Raw genomic sequence first — 17,765 nt, 5'->3', positions numbered from 1 at the left:
AATTGGAACAGAGGAAAACTTGCTCAAACTGATTTAAAACAAAACAAAACAAACAAACAAAAACAGGAACAAAAGCACCTAATGCTAACATCACAACTTAATGAAAATAAACTAGAAAATTTCTCAATAAGATCAGAAATAAAGCAAGAATGTCTCTATTTGAAAATTCTTGTTAACATCATACTGGAAGTCCTAACTAAGACAAGAAAAGTAGTAAGACAACCTTTTTGTTTACAAATGACATGATTATCTACGGAGAAAATCCAAATGAACTGACAAAAAATCTTCTAGAACTAATAATCAGTTATGTAGCAAGGTTTCAGGACACTTAGGTCAACTGCCTTCCTATACAGCCTTCCTTTGGTATTTCCACAGGAATTATTCCAGTAAACCCCCTTGGATAACAAAAAGTGCAGGTGCCTGAGTCCCTTATATAAAATGACACAGCATTTGCATATAATATACTCAACTCCTCCTGTATACATTAAGCATCTCTAGTTTACTTATCCAATACAATCTAAATGCTAGGTAAATAGTTGTTAGACAGTATTGCTCAGGGAATACTGACCCTCCCCCCCCAAAAGTCTGTACATGTTTGGTACAGATACAATTTTTTTCCCAAATATTTTCAATCTAGCTACTTGTATCTGGAGTTGGAACCAAATGGATACAGAGGGCCAACTATCCATGCACACTGAACAAGGGGAATTTTAAATTTTTGAAAAGTACTTATACTAGCACCCCAAAAAATGAAATAGTCAAGTATAAAACTAACAAAGTATACACAACAACTATATGAGAAACGTACAAAACTGATGAAAAAGAATGAAATAGAGATATAGTCCATATTTGATGGACAGGAAGACTGAATATTGTCAAGATATCAGTTCTCAACTTAATATATAAATTCAATGCAGTATCAATCAATATGTCAGCATTTATCAACAGATTCTAAAACTAAAATGGAAAGGCAAAAGACTCAGAATAGCTTTCAAAGAGGAAAGCTAAAAATAGAAATATCATTTGACCCAGCTATACCTCTCTCAGGTATATTCCCAAAGGATTTAAAGATCATACCATTGTAATCATCTATGCCCAATATCTATAAGAGCACAATTCACAATAGCTAAGCTCTGGAAACAAACCTAGATGCCCATCAACAAATGAATGAATAAAAAAATGTGATATATATATATGTGTGTGTGTGTGTGTATACATATATATATGCATGTGTATATATACATACATATATGTATAATATGTATATACACATTTGAACATTATTCAACCATAAAGAAGAATTAAATCATGTCATTTATAGGCAAAATGAATGGAACTAGAGACCATCATGCTAAGGGACCTAAGTCAGACTCAGTTAATTATCTTGTTTTCTCTTATATGAGAAACCTAAAATATGAATATATATATAAATGAATAAAATGAAGAGATGACAGAAAACTAGAAGGTAGATTCTTGGAAAGAAGGAAGGGGATTGAGATAAGGAAAAGGAAAGGGAAAGGGGGATAAAGGAAATGAAAATGATTAAGTTATATGCACACACCAATTTCCCAAAGCAAACATCACTCTTCTGTATTATAAACATGTACTAATTTTAAAAAAATTGAAGATGAGAAGCAAAGTTGAAAGACTACACGATTTCAATTCTTACTATAAAGCAGTGGTGGCAAGCGTGTGTGCTACAGCAGGATATTTGTATCACTGAAAGCTCTTAAAAGTTCACCATCATCACTATAAAGCTACAAGCAGTGTGGTATTGACAAGGAATAGACAAATGGACAGATAGAAAAGAGACCAAAAAGGGACCTACATAAACAAAAACAGTCAATGATCTTTGAAAAAATGGGCAAAGGCAATACAATCAAGATAGTCTTTTCAACAAATGGTGCTGGAACAACTGTACATTTATATATAAATAAATGAATTTAGGTAAAGACCTTTTATTCCTCATAATTAACTCAAAATGGTTCATGGAACTAAATGTAAAACAAAAAGCTGTAAAATGCACAGAAAAGAGGATAAACTCTAGGTGATACTGGGTTTACTGGTGACTTTTTAAATATGACATCCACTATGGAAATAACTGATAAGCTAGATTTCATTAAAACTAAAATCTTATCCTTGCAAAGAACACTGTCAAGAGAAAATAAGGCAAGGCACACTCGAGAATAAAATATTTGCAAAAGACTGCTACCCAAATTACACAAAAAACTTCTACAATAATAAGAAAATGAACTACCAAATTTAAAAACTGACACATCATCTAAACAGACATTTCACCAAAGAAGATATTCAAATAGCAATCATGCATATGAAAAGATGTTATCACAGGTCATTGGAGAAATGCAAATTTAAAAAAAAAAAAAAAGACCCCATGGCAAACCTATTAAAATAACCAAATCTAAAACACTGAGGGACCAGGGATTTAGCTCAGTGGCACAGCGCCTGCCTCCTAAGCCCATGGTCCTGAGCTGGATCTCTGGTACCACAAGAAAATCACTCATTCACTCAATCAATGATGATACTCAATGCTAGCAAAGCTATGGAGCAACAGGAACTCTCATTCATTGCTGGTGGGAATGCAAAATGGGACGGCCACTTTGGAAGACAGCTCACAGTTTCTTAAAAGATGGAACATCCTACCCCAGGCTAGGGATGTGGCTAGGTGGTAGAGGTCCTGCCTTGCATGCACAAAGCCCTGGGTTCAATTCTCAGCACTGCAAAATAATAAACATACCCTACCATTCAACACAATTGTACACCTTGCTACTTACAAAAAGAGATGAAAACTCAGGCCCAAACAAAAACCTGAACACAATATTTACAGTATATTTATAGCAATATTTAAATGGTGCTAGTATATATGCACATGCATATATATTCTTTTATATCTTTTGAATGTAATATAAAAACATTTAGAAAACTTGAACCATTTTCTTTTTTTAAAAATTTTTTTTCCAGCTTTAATTGAGTTTACTGGTACATTTTAGGTATAGAGTACTGTTACATTCATTGTTGGGATCTTGTACCTCTACATGACAAGTCTTGATTCTCATTTTTTCCCCTTGTCCCTGCCCTCCCTTCACCCCCTCCTCCCCTCCCCATCTACAACCACTTTATTTCCATCCTTTCATTATCTCACATTTTTTTCTTTTCCCTTTTTACCCTTCCCCTGCCCATCACACCTTCCCTACTCCTTTAGCTCCTTTCTTCCCATTTCTCAATGTCAGTAATCTTATTAGGATCTCATGTATTATTGCAGAGATTATTCACACCAGAGAAATGAACCATTTTCAAATAAATGAAATTAAAACATTTTAAAAAATGATGCCTATGTATCAATTCCCCATGATAAAAATGATCATTATGTACTACAAACATGTATTAATAAAAAAAAGAAATTAAAATTTGGAGCAAAAAAATAAATTTAGCAAAACTTACCTAGCAGAGGGAATTCCTCTCTTATGAAGATCAATCCTCACTTTCTCTCCCACATGTCTATAAATCTCTACAATAGCCAATATTGCAGCATCTCTCACCTGTCAGAGAATTCAAAAGTTTTAAAGAAATTTGTATATGATAAAATCTTTACCTCAAGGTAACATCATACTAGTAGACCAACCTGAATCTCCAAATTGGTTTTAATGCCCCAGAGAAATTATGGCATGTCATTAACAGAAAAACAAGGATTCACAAAGAAACCTCTAGAAAAAAACCTAGGTTTTACAGAAATCTAAGAAACTTGTGAATAGAAGTTATTAATTTGGCCTTTGAAAAAAAACTATTTGTAATAAGATGCAAACAATTATCAATAATTAATATAAATTATTGCTAATTTATTTTACTGGAACAACACTGGATTTTGAGAATATAGTCTGGCTGGGTGTGATGGCAGATGCCTGTAATCCCAGCACTCAGGAGGCTGAGGCAGGAGGATAGCTCTGAGTTCGAGAACAGCCTGGGCTACATCATGAGTTCCAGATCAGATAGATAGATAGATCATACAGACAGATAGACCCTGTCTCAAAAAACAAAACAAAAGAATATAGCCTGAATTCAAACAGATATTTTTACTAGTATTCATATAATCAAAAGGTAGAAACCACTCAAATGTCCATCCACAGTTGAATGAATAAACAAAATGTGATATGTGTATGTGTATTAACAAATATCATTCAGCATTAGAAAGGAAGGAAATTTTGACACGTTACATCACAGATGAACTCTTTGAGGCTATTACGTTAGATGAAGTCAGGTACAAAATGACAAATATTGGGCCAGGGATTTAGCTCAGTGGTGCCACTGACTGCTTTGCAAGCATAAAGTCCTGAGTTTGAACCCCAGTAGCGAAAAAAAAAAAAAAAAAAGACAAATATTGCCTGATTCTACTTCTATGAGGAACTCAGAGTAGCTGAAATCATACAGAAAGTAGAACTGTGATTGCCAGCAGCTGAAGGAAGGGAAGAAGTTGCTAACATGTACAGAGTTTCAGTTTAGAAAGTTGAAAATGTGCAAATGCATGGTGTGGATAGACACCTAACAATCTGAATGTATCTACCAATACTGAAATATATATACTTTAAAAGTAGTTGAAATGGGGCTTGGGATTTAGCTCAGTGGTGCTGCCACCTGCCTCACAAGCACAAGTTCCTGAGTTCAATCCCCAGTACAAGAAATATAAAAGGTTGAAATGTTAAGTTTTATATTGTGTCTATTTTATCAGAAATAAAAAAAAAATAGGGCCGGGGATTTAGCTCAGCGGTTCGGTGGCCTGCTTTGCAAGTGCAAGGACCCGAGTTCAATCCCCGGTACCAAAAATAAATAAATAAATAAATAAAAAGAAAAAAAGCAAAAACAAAATGTGACCCAAAAAGGAGGAATCTGAAAGACAGTTTCAGTTTCCTTGCACAGCTCACTATTAAAAGAGTAACTAAAAGCCAGGTATGGTGTTGCACATCTGTACTCCCAGTTTTCCAGAAGGCTGAGGCAGGAGGAGTTCAAGGAGCCTAGGAGTTCACTTAAGCCCAGGAGTTCAAGGCCAGCCTAGGCAACAGAAAGAAACCCTATCTCACAGAGACAGTAGAACTACAAACCTGTCAAGGGGGAGTCAGGACCTGAAATATGGGGAAATCTTACTCAAGTTCATTCGAAATGCCCAACCCTTGCAAAAATATAACAGGGAATGTTCAACTTCACCAGGAGGAATGGGATCCAGAACACATCTTTGTATTATTTATAGTACAGGTAGCTCAGGTAAACAAGTGTCTAACAGACGTACCACTAACACAATCCTGTCACATAGGGTAATGAATATTGCAAGGTTTTTATGCAAGTGGGTGTGGTGGTATTTGCTACTCAGGATGCTGAAGCCAGAAGTTTGTTTGAGCCACAAGTTTGAGACCAGGCTGGGCACAGCGAGACCTTTTTATGCAACAATATTCAGGAATAAAAGAAGCTAACAACCTGTTCTCACAACTAACATACAGATTATGGGACTATGTGTCTCTCAGGGGGAATGAGACAGGAAGGTAAAACATGACTAAAACTGGCTATGTAAGAAGGCATGACAAGATCCAGGAACACATGTGCAAAATAGTTCCCAAAGCCCTGCGCATAGACTTCTTCCAAGAACTTAAGCAGGTTTTAGGTAGGACAGCCTAGACCTGATGCCAGCCTGATGAGTAGGTAACACAAAAAGGACAGTCCATATTTGCCACTGTTTGCTCTTGCATGGTGGACCACCTTCCTGCTATAGGGTGTACTTCTTTTCTTTAACTTGACCCAAACTCACTCTGCAGAGCCTGTTTCTTTTTCTACCTTAAACTTGGCTACCAAAGCAGGTTTTAGGTAGGACAGCCTAGACCTGATGCCAGCCTGATGAGTAGGTAACACAAAAAGGACAGTCCATATTTGCCACTGTTTGCTCTTGCATGGTGGACCACCTTCCTGCTATAGGGTGTACTTCTTTTCTTTAACTTGACCCAAACTCACTCTGCAGAGCCTGTTTCTTTTTCTACCTTAAACTTGGCTACCAGCTAACTCAAACTCAAGAAACAGCCATTAAGTCCCCATTTATACTTGGTACTAGCCAAACTACGACAATGAGCAACTTACGTGAATTTTTTAAAAAGCATCTTTGGTATATATTTAAAAATGAAGGAAAATCATGATTTTACTACCACCCCCCCATTGGGATAAAAGCACAGAAAAGAAAGGGTAGAAAAAAAAATCAGTCAATGCCTGAATGCAAATAATATTTTACCTGGCTGTTGGAATCTCCAAATAAGATGCACAAATGAGGTACCAACTTGCTGACGACAAGGGGCTGAGCCCCAAAACTAAATATAATTTGAGAAAAAAAAAGAGAGAGAGAATTGGTTTTAATTAAATCATAAGTAAAATATCCTCATGCCTCTTCTTGTCTATATTGATATGACAATTATGGTGGAAAGGATGTGCACACATCATTAAAACATGAAAGGTACAAGAAACAAGCAAAATCTAATTCTAAACAATATGAAATATACAAACGTAAATAATCATGACTGATACTGAAAATTAACACATGATCCAAAATAGCAAAATGCTCAACCAGTGTCATTTTTAACCCTAGCAACCTATGAATTGCTTAAGAAATAAGAGCATTCACTTTTAAAATGGGTTTTCAGACTGTGGATTTCAAATAAACATAAAATAAGTAAATGAAAAGATCTTTAGACTTATTAATACTCAGATGAAGTCACAGGTTGAAAGCAAATGACAGGAGAACCAAAACTCACAAAGACTGTACTGACTGAACATACTTACAAGCTTTAGATGAAGTATGAACTACAGAGCAGAAAAAGAAAATAAATGAAAGTATACTAAAAGTAAAAAATAAAATATTAAAAAAGAAGTAACACTACAGGAAAGTTGAAAGCTACTACATATTACCTATCATATTGTATTAAACCTGAAAATACTAGTCCAGAATGAGAACAAAAGTCCCAGTTTACATTTCTTCAGAATCTTCTTCATATTTCTGTGACATCAATACTGTTAGAACTCTGCACACTGCTACCAGACTTAGTTTACCCAGGAGTCTTGTTCAGGGTATGATTTGGTAGCCATCCACAGTACTCCAGGGAGCCTAGGGCCAACTGGAAAAGGGAAGATTTGGGAAGTGGGGCTACAATACATGAGATACCATTGAGTTAAAAACAATGCCAAATTGAATCCAGAGCTCAGATCCTAAGTTATCAACACATACATCAGTTCTATGGTAGCTATAATTAACATAGTAAAGAAGAGAAACATTTCTTATAACTAACAATTTTTAAATTAACAACTCAAAAGATAACATACATACTTTTACAAAAAACAGTAAATGTTAGCAATCAATTTTGTGCTAGAGATCAATTAATAATTACTTAAGGGCTGGGGATGTGGCTCAGTGGTGCTGCACCTATGCCTGGCAAGCACAAGGTCCTGAGTTCGATCCCCTATACAAAAAATCAAAACCAAAAAACTATTTAAAGTTTATATTCATAGTTTTTATTGACCTTGCATTTTCAGTAAAACTTACATGTTTAAGGTTTCAATAAGACACAGACAAATGCCTTCTCGAGATCGAAAATTCTTGTGCTTAAAACCAGAAGCCAACTGCTCCCAAATGAACTATTTGAAAGAAAAGTACAGGTATAACAAAAAATTAAATTATGCATGTTATAATATTTTAACTCTTCCCAACCTTATTACCAACTTCATTAATAATTGAATTTTCTCATCAAATTCCATTTCTCTACTACCGGCCAAGCATCCCTTATTGAAACACCTCATTCCAGAAATATTTTGGATTTCAGATTTTTTTTTCCAGATTTTAAAATATCTGCATTTACACATTATAGGCAACCTTATAGATAGGACCAAACACAAACTCGTTTATGTTTCACATTCATTTTATATACATAGCCTGAAGGTAATTTTTTATACATCATTTTCAGTGTACTTGTATTTTGACTGTGACCTGTCACTTGAAGTCAGGTATGAAATTTTCCATTTATGGTATTATGTCAATGCTCAAAGAATTTTGGACTTTGGAACATTTTTGGATTTTGGGTTTTTGAATTAAGGATGTTCAATTTGGACTTACAAGTTTACAAAGTCAAATTTATACTGCCATTCTTCCTAGCCATTCATTACATTTTTAGATTTTTTTTCACTTTAAATTTCAATTATTGTCATAAAAAACATATCCAAACCCTAAAAATCTTAGCATTTCCAAAGACACAGGATTTCTTGTATGCTTTAGAAACCTTCAATAACAATGCTACCATTCCAAGTCCTGTAGTCTAGTAAGCATTTAAAAGACCCAACACTACCTAACAACTACTACACATCGTCACATAAATAGAACAGAATTTTTCAACATATGGCATTATAGTTGAGGTATTTCTCCTTTTAATACGACATCCACACAAAGGATAATTTTGATATACCTCATTTTATGACTACTTGTTTACATTTATCTATAGTGCAAAATGTATGCTTTCTTTATAGATAAACTTCAAACAATGAAAAATAATTATTTAAGTTTGGTTTAACAAGGAATCCAACTTTACTTTTCCAATCATCCAACTGATACTCAAATAACCAAATCAATCCTTTTTTACACATTTGGAAAAATGACCTTTACCATTTATCAAATTCCCATTCTCCCCACCCCCCCACCAGCCCACTTTCTGGACTCAATATTCTTTCTTTAGTATGTATTAAGCTTTACTAATATACTTCTTTCTCTAAGGACCTAGGTCCAGTCCACAGCAGTGGAAAAGCAAAAATAAAAACATAGCACCAAACCCCAAAATTGAATAGTATGACTCAGCAACATGATCTCTGGAATTCTAGTCTATAAAAATATTTATATCCAAAGATACATGTACAAAGATGCTTCTTATGGTGCTCTTTGTAATTAAAAAAAAACTTAAAATGTAAATCACTTAATGTGTATCAAAAAGCATCAACCACTGGGTTGGGACGGTGCAACCTTGTAATTCTAGCTATTCTGCAGGCGGAGGAAGAAGAATTAGTAGTTTAAGACCAGCCTATGCAACATAGACTTGTTTAAAAAAAAATTTTTTTTTAAAGAGTATCTACCAAGCTATAGAGATTTAGTTCTAAGGTATAAAATAGTGGGATGCAGTTCACTTCCACAATTCAATATACTTTGGACTTTTATAAAAAATATGCTTAATAATTTTAAGCATCCTATGATATCACTATATATCATTATCCATTCTGATTTTTTTCCATGGGAACTGCTCTCTCAATCTTTGTTCATACATCCTTTATTCTCCTTCCAAAAATATCTCCATGACATAGTTTGCATGAGGTCTGTCACCCAAGGATTCATGTACTGAAGACCTGGTTCTCAGTGTGGTAATGTTGACATAGATGGTGGGAACTTTAAGAGGAGGGGCTGTGTAGGACACCGGAGGAAAAGCCACTTTTCCTCCCTCTGGGCTTCCTCTTGCCCTGTCAGGACAGCATCCACCTTTGTGTCATTCCTATCCTTCCTGTGTATGGGGTACATTCCTGTCATTTTGGCATCATCCACCATAAAGTGATTCACCACGGGGGCCTGAGCTATGCTCTATGGACTTTTAACCTCCAAAACTGTGGGCTAAATAAATCTCTTTTCTTTGTAAGTATCCAGCCTCAAGTATTTTGTTATAGTGACAAAACAGAATAATACATTCCATAAGAACAAATTATTTCTATTGTATTCATAAATTACCCATTCTTGTCATAAGAGTATAGGCCTTATACAATTAGTATCTACCTGTTAAAATAATTTCTTCCTCTCTTAAGAATTACAAGAATTAATATGACACTCTGTAGTCTTCTAAATAAGCTTTCTTGTTAAATATTTTAGTTTGCAAGGAAACCCAGAAATTCCTGGATATAATTAGTACAGTGTTAAATTGCTTTAGTCTATAAGTTAAGTTTTTTAAGAAGCATAATAGTAGAAAAAAAAGGGAAAAGAAAAAAACAAAAATTAAATATTAACACTGTTGCTTAAATTTCAACTTCTTTAAAGCATCAGCAATAATTCACTATTTAAAATTTCAGCTTTCATGCCTCCTATAGCTTTTACTAACTTGCTGTGATTACCATCTATCTTTACTGACAGTTCCTCATTAGAAAAACCTGTATTTTTTTAACAAGTAGGCTTACCATAGGCGGTGCTACTTGGTCCATTAACTTCAATATCAGAGTCTGAGCTTCATCTCGGACTTTGTCTTTGGCATCTCCCATTCTGTCTATTAAAGCTACAATAACTAAAGTGGGGAGGGGTGAGAGTAAATATGTATCTCATCTCTATTACAAATTATATTTTACAAAACTACAGATATCAATGTGTCTATACATGAGTTAAAAGCTAAAATAATTATTTTGAATTATTTATTCCAAATGAAAATTTCTGAGAAGCAAATTTAAAGAGAATTGTACACTATGACATTCACTTATGATAATGTTCAAAAACCAAACAAAATATTATTCTATTTTATATACAGGTACATAAATAATGAAGTTCTAGAGACAAGTAAGGGAATATATTTCCCCAAGGCCATAAAAAGAATGACTCTGGAATAGACAGGGAGAAGATATTAGGAAGAAATGCAGAGAAGTCTAAAGAATTGGCAGAGTCTAAAGAATTTAGCTTGGGCATAATCAGGTGTTGGTTTTATAATTATTCTTTAAATGGTACATGTTTGATATGTATGACATATTCCACAACTGAGAAACAGAAAAAGAAAGTCTATGTCCCAGAACGGAGGTTTTTTTCTACCATGTCTAGACACTGGCACTATTCTTTGGAGAGAGGAAGGAAAGGTAGGTTAGAGTCCATTCTTAGAAAACTTTCATGATCAAGATTTTTGTAACTATAAATCAACAATGAATTACAAAATGATATAAAAAATAATTGAAATGTGTTGTATACGTGTACCAACTCCCCACAATGAATGTAATCATTGCCAGGTGTGGTGACACATGCCTTTGATCCCAGCACTCAGGAGGCTGAGGCAGGAGGATTGCCGTGAGTTCAAGGCCAGCCTGGGCTACACAACAAGAAAAAAAAAGTAATCATTATGTACTGTATTCACATACTATTAAAAAAAAATCAAAATCATATTGAGGGACTGGGTTCTAAAGTCATTTCATTGGGCAAAAATCTCAAAATTATCTTTCTATAGTCCCTTTAATTTCCATTACCATTTAGTGTGGTTTGGCTATATGTATGACCTTGAGCACAGTTTTTAACCTCTTTTTTGTCTACTGCGTTATCTGTAAATATGGATAGAGGTACTCAACTCAGAGGACTGTTGAAAATTAGAAGAGAAGGCATGTAGACAACACAGAATTAAGAACATAGAGAAAGTATTCTCATGTCATCTAATGATCATTATTATCTTCTATGTTCAAATGCAAAGAAATGTCTTTTGTTTTTCTTTTGGCTTTACAGTTAATATGGATTTCCTTTCTCTGAGTCATTGGAGGCTTAGGTCTAATTTAAATAAGAAAATCAGGACGAAATGAAATAAAAAAAGAGACATTTCCTTAGTTTATTGATAGGCAGATATAATTAAATGTATATATAATCTGATGTCAATACATCTGTCTACAATGCAATAACCAAAACTAATATAAAGGATCAATAACACCTGAGGTAAAAAAAAAAAATTGGAAGAAAATTAGTAGAGTTGGAGCCAATCATCCAAATGCGGTATCTTCCAAAAATCTTAAGCTTAATCAAGGAAATTACTATGTAAGAAAACAAGGCCCACATCATGAAAACTATATCCTATTCCTGAGGCACTGGAAGCATTAGTGAGTGGAAAAAATACAAATCTTTCTCATCTTGCTTGGTATGTTATTAACACTAGTGCCCAGTACCACAAATTGCAGTTAGTGAAACTAGGATTTAAATAACCTGCACAAGGGGAGGTTCCAATCACAATCACCTCTACTTACTTATAATTTGAAGTGTTTTGGTGTGTATAGTACAGTAATAGGAAAAAAAGACATTTTATTTTTGAAGTAGAATTTAGCTTCAAAAAGAAAATTCAAATATAAAGCTTCCTAACTTTCCCAACATTAAACACAAATGTTGACCCAAATAGGGGCTCACTTCAATAGTAAATAGTAATTTTATACAATAGAAACAAAACTAAAACACCTCACACCACAAAGACTTAGTATTATAGCCATTAATTTACATAATAAATTCATAATTTTTCTTTATCAAAATCCTTTTTTAATACACACTGTCTTGGAAATGAATAAAATAAGATTTTATTATTAGTTCCTACCAGTTATATTAAACTTTCCTAAATACATAACAAGTAAAATATTTACAAAACAGTTTTTAAAATCTACTACAGGATTTTAAGCAGAAAACTGAGAGTAAAAAATCTCTTTTCAGAAGATATTAACAGAAAAGATGAACTGGAAACCAACTAAGGATTTAACCTGTGTAATAAGCCCATTACATACTTCTGCTGAAAAGACTACTAGAACATAAAAAGAAAAACTGACAGAATTTGGTGGCATACCAAACATGAATGAAAAAGCTGAACAATGACATTTAAAAATAACTGTGATGATACATTGACATTATGAGGCAGCAACTTAATCCTCAAAAGAAAATCACTAATAGGTTATACTTCTATGTAATACTATATAAAAGGACTGAATTCACTCAGTGCATTCCAAAAAACACATGAAGGTCACTCAGGTTTAGAAAATAAGTCAAAGTCAGCTTTGTAATCCTAATTCTATACAACGAACAGGATGATATTAGCATATTGTACTGTACAGCAAACACACTTTTAAGTATGCAGTACTCAAAAGTACGGCCAACAGCCCAGGACCAGTCTACAAACTAAGGTAAAGAAACTGAGAGTATTTACAAAATGTTTTAAAACAATCTCACCAAAGTAATTTTGTTTGCTGACTCTAATAATAATTAAAGCCAAGCACAGCGGCACATACCTATAATCCATCTATTCCAGAGGCTGAGCAAAAAAAGATCACAAGTTTGAGGCCAGGCTAGGCAATTCAGGGAGATGCTGCTTCTAAAAAACAGGTAGGGGCTGGGGATTTAGCTCAGTGGTTTTGCTGCTCGCCTTGCAAGAACAAGGGCCAGAGTTCGACCCCAGTACCAAACAAAAACAAAACAAAACAAAACAAAACACGGGGACAGGAGGGACATGCTAGAAATGTAACTCAGTGGTATAGCAGCTGCCTAGCAGGCACAAGGCCCTGCTTCAGTCCTGGAAACTGGGGAAAAAAAGAAAAAAATGGAGTGGGCTGAGGGTGTAGCTCAGTGGTAAAGAGTGTGTGCTTACATGTGTAAGGCCCTGGGTTCAATCCCCATCCCCAAAACCAAAACAGAAAAAGGGTTCTGTACTTTTTAAATTCTTCTGTAATTTATTTTTCCTTATACTTTATAAAATATTGGTTGACACAGGCTGGCAATAAAAAAAAAAACTAGTCCTTCACAAATAGCATAGTAAATTATACTATAAATTTTAATATTTTACAAAAGACCCAATAAAAAATTTGAAAGCATGAAGTAAAAATCTATTAGCAGTATTTAGCAAGGTTTTTGGTCTGTAGGTTTTTATTTTATTTTTGTTTCTCTTTTTTTTTTCTTCAAAGAGAATAAAATTATTTAAATAAGATTAAAATCTATAAACTACAATGCTAAGTTGCACAAAATTATGCTTTTAAATTTACAGAGAAATAATTCTGTTAACAAAAACTAGAAGAAAAAAGTTACTATAAAAAAACTCTATAATAATTTTAAAATAAAGTTAACTTACCCATTGCTACATAGGACTTAAATCGTGTTGATAATCTGTCCACAAAGGCACTTAAAATTTCCAGTCCCATTAAGGATACCTACAGACAGAATAAGTTTTAATAAATACAAATTACTGATGGACACTTTTACTTTAATGTCAGTACAGGTATTTAATTTCTAATATACAGAAAATTTCTTGTATTACCAAGTCTTTTAAAAATGGGATTAGGTTCAATCCCCAGTACCAAAACAAACAAACAAACAAACAAAAAAACCCAAAAACTTAAATATGAAATTAAAGTATTGAAGGGTAAATGGCTGTGAGGTTGTGGCACCCTATTCTCAAATAATTCAATAATAATAACAATGTCAAGTAAATATGTGAGAAGATAGTGATAAACCATATTTAGCAAAAAATTACTAACTGGTAAATTTGGTGAAGGTTACAGAACAGGTCACTGACTATACTTGCCATTTTAACTTTGTAATGTTTTAAAAATTTAAAAATTCAAAGAGTATCTTTAATTATGAAGAAATTACAACTTATCTAGAATATAGAAACTGTAAAAACATTCCTCCCATTCTACCAAGAAAGAGCCAAACAATACAAATCACAACTGTTCTTGACTGTATCTGAAAGCTGAGGTTGTAGAATGACCAGATAGCTGGAAATATAAAAAGAAAAAAAATATTGGACACAAGCAGTAAATCAAACGACTGAAGACAGGAGGAAAACAAAGGTGTAATACAAATGGCCAAGAATTCAGCTGCATTTAACAAATTATTAGTAGCTAACAGATACACAGAGAATCTACCAACTTGCATACTCTAGTTTGCACTCACTTGAAAACTCTTTCTCCACAAACCTCCATGCTTATAATTAAAAGACTGAAAGCTGAGCAGAGGACTGGAGAAAATATCTCTTGGCACAGGATAAAGCAGGGAGTAGCTGCCTCTACAGGAAAGGCACCCCTGTCCTATAAAAAACAAAAGTTTAAAGTACTGAAGGAGGGAGATCAAACACTATTACCCCTACAACACAGGCAAAACTCACTGATACTGAAGAAAGGAAAAAGATACAAGTCCTCCTTTCTAGAGGGCACGCACACACAAAATAAGCCATCCTATTCACCAATAAAAGGTTTCAGGTGTGGAGGGACATGATTTTTTGATAAAACCTCACCCCAAAACTGAAGACGAAGGAGATTCCTAGGACCGAAGCTGGTCTACAAAAGTAATAGAATGACCCCATTCCTCACAACAAGGATAGCAAACATGAAATAAGAAACAAGAGTTTATTACTAGAGAAAAAGCAGGAACACAAGGGAAAAGCCCTCTGTGAAACACAGGAGAATAGGAAAGGCCTAAAATGCAGGATTAAGCAAAAACAATAAGGAAAACCCTACATCAAACTAAGCAAATTAACAGGAACTTGAAGCAAATACAAATTAAAGGTAACTGTAGCAACCACAACAGACAAACCTAATTTCAACTACTGACTAGACTGATTACATAGCTCAGCGCTATTAAGCTTAGCGGAAAGCCCATGCCATTTGAAGTGTAAATATTATTTAACTTGGTCTTCAATTGCCTAAACACTGTCCAGCTTCCAACTATTATGAGATGCAATAGGAGCAAATTCAGGAAAATCCCAATGTCAAGGGCAAAGCAATCAACAGAACAAAATACATAGGTAATCCATAGGCTAACTCATCACAGAGTTAAAATAACGATAATTATTAGTGTGTTAAAGGCTCTAGCTAAAAGATCACAAAACAGGCATGATCATATCAGCAGAAAGATGAAAATCCTAAAAGAGTCAAATACTAATGATAAATAAGTATTTTTTTTTAAAGTGATAAAAAGGAGTCAGGGATTTAGCTCAGTGGTTCTGCACCTGCCTCGAAAGTGCAGGGACCCAAGGTCGATCCCCGGTACCAAAAAAAACAAAAACAAAAACAAAAAAAGTGATAAAAAAGATTAAAAATCCCTTCAGCTAGGCAAGGTGGAGGCACCTGTAATAGCTGACCTTGAGGCAGGAGGATCACAAATTTGACGGTAGACTGAGCAACTTAATGATGCTCGATCTCAAATAAAAATAAAAAGTACTGGGTAAAGAGCTCAGTGGTGTTTCTGGGTTTCACCCCCTGTCCCCCGGGTGCTCTAAGGGACTCATCAATAGATTTGCCACAGAGAAGAATCAGTGAACTTGATGAATGGTTGGTAGGAAGTATCAAAATCAAACATATTAAAATGGAAGAAACTAAGAGGGAAAGAGATAAAGCATTTAACAACAGTGGGACAATATCAAATTCTCTAACATACTGGAATTCCAAAGGAAAAGAATAAAAGAACAAATTGGAAGAAATATTTGGAGAAAATGAAAAAAATTGGTAAAAATATATATTTTAAAGAACCCATCCACCCAAGTCTCAGAAACCGAGAAAGGAAAATTTCAAGAAATATCAAAACACATGATATTCAAACTGTTAAAACCAGAAGAAAGGAAAGTCTAAAAACCAATGAAGAAAAAAAGGTAAGTGCAGCAAGCTTCCTGATAAAAAGTATGTGAATCAGGAGACAACAAAGAGATATCTTTATAGTACTGAAAAAAATTCTGACTCTAATATCTATACCGTGTAAAAACAGCTTTCAAAAATAAAGGGAAAAATAAAGACTTTTCAACATACAAAGGTGATAGAATTCATTATAATTGATCTGTACTACAGGAAATGGTAAAGGAAAATCTTCAGGCAAAAAGTATATGACAACAGACAAAAAAAATGAGAATTACACTAAGTAACTAATGAAACAGGTAAAATTTAAGTAAATATTAAAATTTTAAAATATTTAATCTAAAAAATAACTGACATTAAAGCAAATACTAGAACTGGTGAGTTTAGTAGTCATGGGATAAAAGGACACTAGAGAAGTCAACTGTTTTTATGTACTAGGTTTCAGTAACTAGGGACTGAAATATCTTAAAATAATATCACTAATAAAACATACAAAATGGGCCAGGGATGTAGCTCAGTAGCACTGTGCCTGCCTGGCAAGTGCAAGGTTCAATTCCCATTGTTGGGTGGGGGGTCTCCAGTGGGGACAGAGGCCAACTTAGGCACTGTGACTGCACACAGCACAAATGGGCACCCAACTGTCTGGGTTTCTGCTTGGGTGGAGCCCCCAAAAATTGCAGGATAAAACATACAAAGATATAAATTTAACAACTATGTACAACATCTAAAGGCAAAATTACAGAATATAAATGAAAGTGATGGAAGAACTTAAATACAACAAGTTCATGGATTAGAAGATACAATACAAGTAAGATTTCAAAGCTCACAGAATATTTTTTTCTTTTCTTTTTTTTGAGACAGGTATGTAGTTTAGGCTGGCCTTCAACTACTGTATAGCCCAAACTGGCCTCAAACTCTTGGTGATACTTCTGCCTGAGCCTTCCAAGTGCAGGAATCAAGGGTGTGCATCACCACATCTGGCATCACAGAATTTTTTATACAGTAAATGCAATCCAAATCAAACTCCCAGCAGGATTTGTGACAGAAATTGACAAGGTGATTTTGAAATGAAATATCCATATCAATATTAAATAAGAAAAAAAGTGCACAATCATCCTGTCTCAGCCTCCAAGTGATAGGATTATAGGCACATGCCATCACACCCAGCCAAATATCTTTTTAAGAGTGGTTACCCTTGCTCAGCATGGTAGTGCATGCCTGTAATCCCAGCATTTGGGAGGGCTGAGACAGGAGGATCACTGTGAGTTTGAGACCAGCGTGGGCTACATAGTGAGTTCCAGGTCAGTCTCAACTACATAGTGAGACCCTGTCTCAAAAAAACAAAACAGGGCCAGGGATTTAGCTCAGTGCTTTGGTGGCCT

At 34.4% G+C, this 17,765-nt stretch overlaps 1 protein-coding gene across 27 annotated transcripts in view; it reads right to left on the bottom strand.

Annotated features, from left to right (window-relative positions):
- Window positions 1-17,765, bottom strand: part of Clasp2 (cytoplasmic linker associated protein 2) — a 184,432-nt gene that overhangs the window by 157,153 nt on the left and 9,514 nt on the right. For all 27 annotated transcript variants that reach the window (XM_010629655.3, XM_033757049.1, XM_033757050.1 and 24 more), the window contains exons 2-6: window positions 13,887-13,965; window positions 10,234-10,337; window positions 7,583-7,674; window positions 6,281-6,356; window positions 3,460-3,557 (exon numbers count right to left, since the gene is read on the bottom strand). In XM_010629655.3, the coding sequence (XP_010627957.1) occupies window positions 3,460-3,557; window positions 6,281-6,356; window positions 7,583-7,674; window positions 10,234-10,337; window positions 13,887-13,965 (449 nt within the window). The remainder of the gene's footprint in view (window positions 1-3,459; window positions 3,558-6,280; window positions 6,357-7,582; window positions 7,675-10,233; window positions 10,338-13,886; window positions 13,966-17,765) is intronic.

The sequence above is a fragment of the Fukomys damarensis genome, unplaced genomic scaffold (genome assembly GCF_012274545.1).
Source record: "Fukomys damarensis isolate Sample0158 unplaced genomic scaffold, DMR_v1.0_HiC HiC_scaffold_28, whole genome shotgun sequence".
Classification (NCBI taxonomy): domain Eukaryota; kingdom Metazoa; phylum Chordata; class Mammalia; order Rodentia; family Bathyergidae; genus Fukomys; species Fukomys damarensis.
This window is presented reverse-complemented; position numbering and strand designations above follow the sequence as displayed.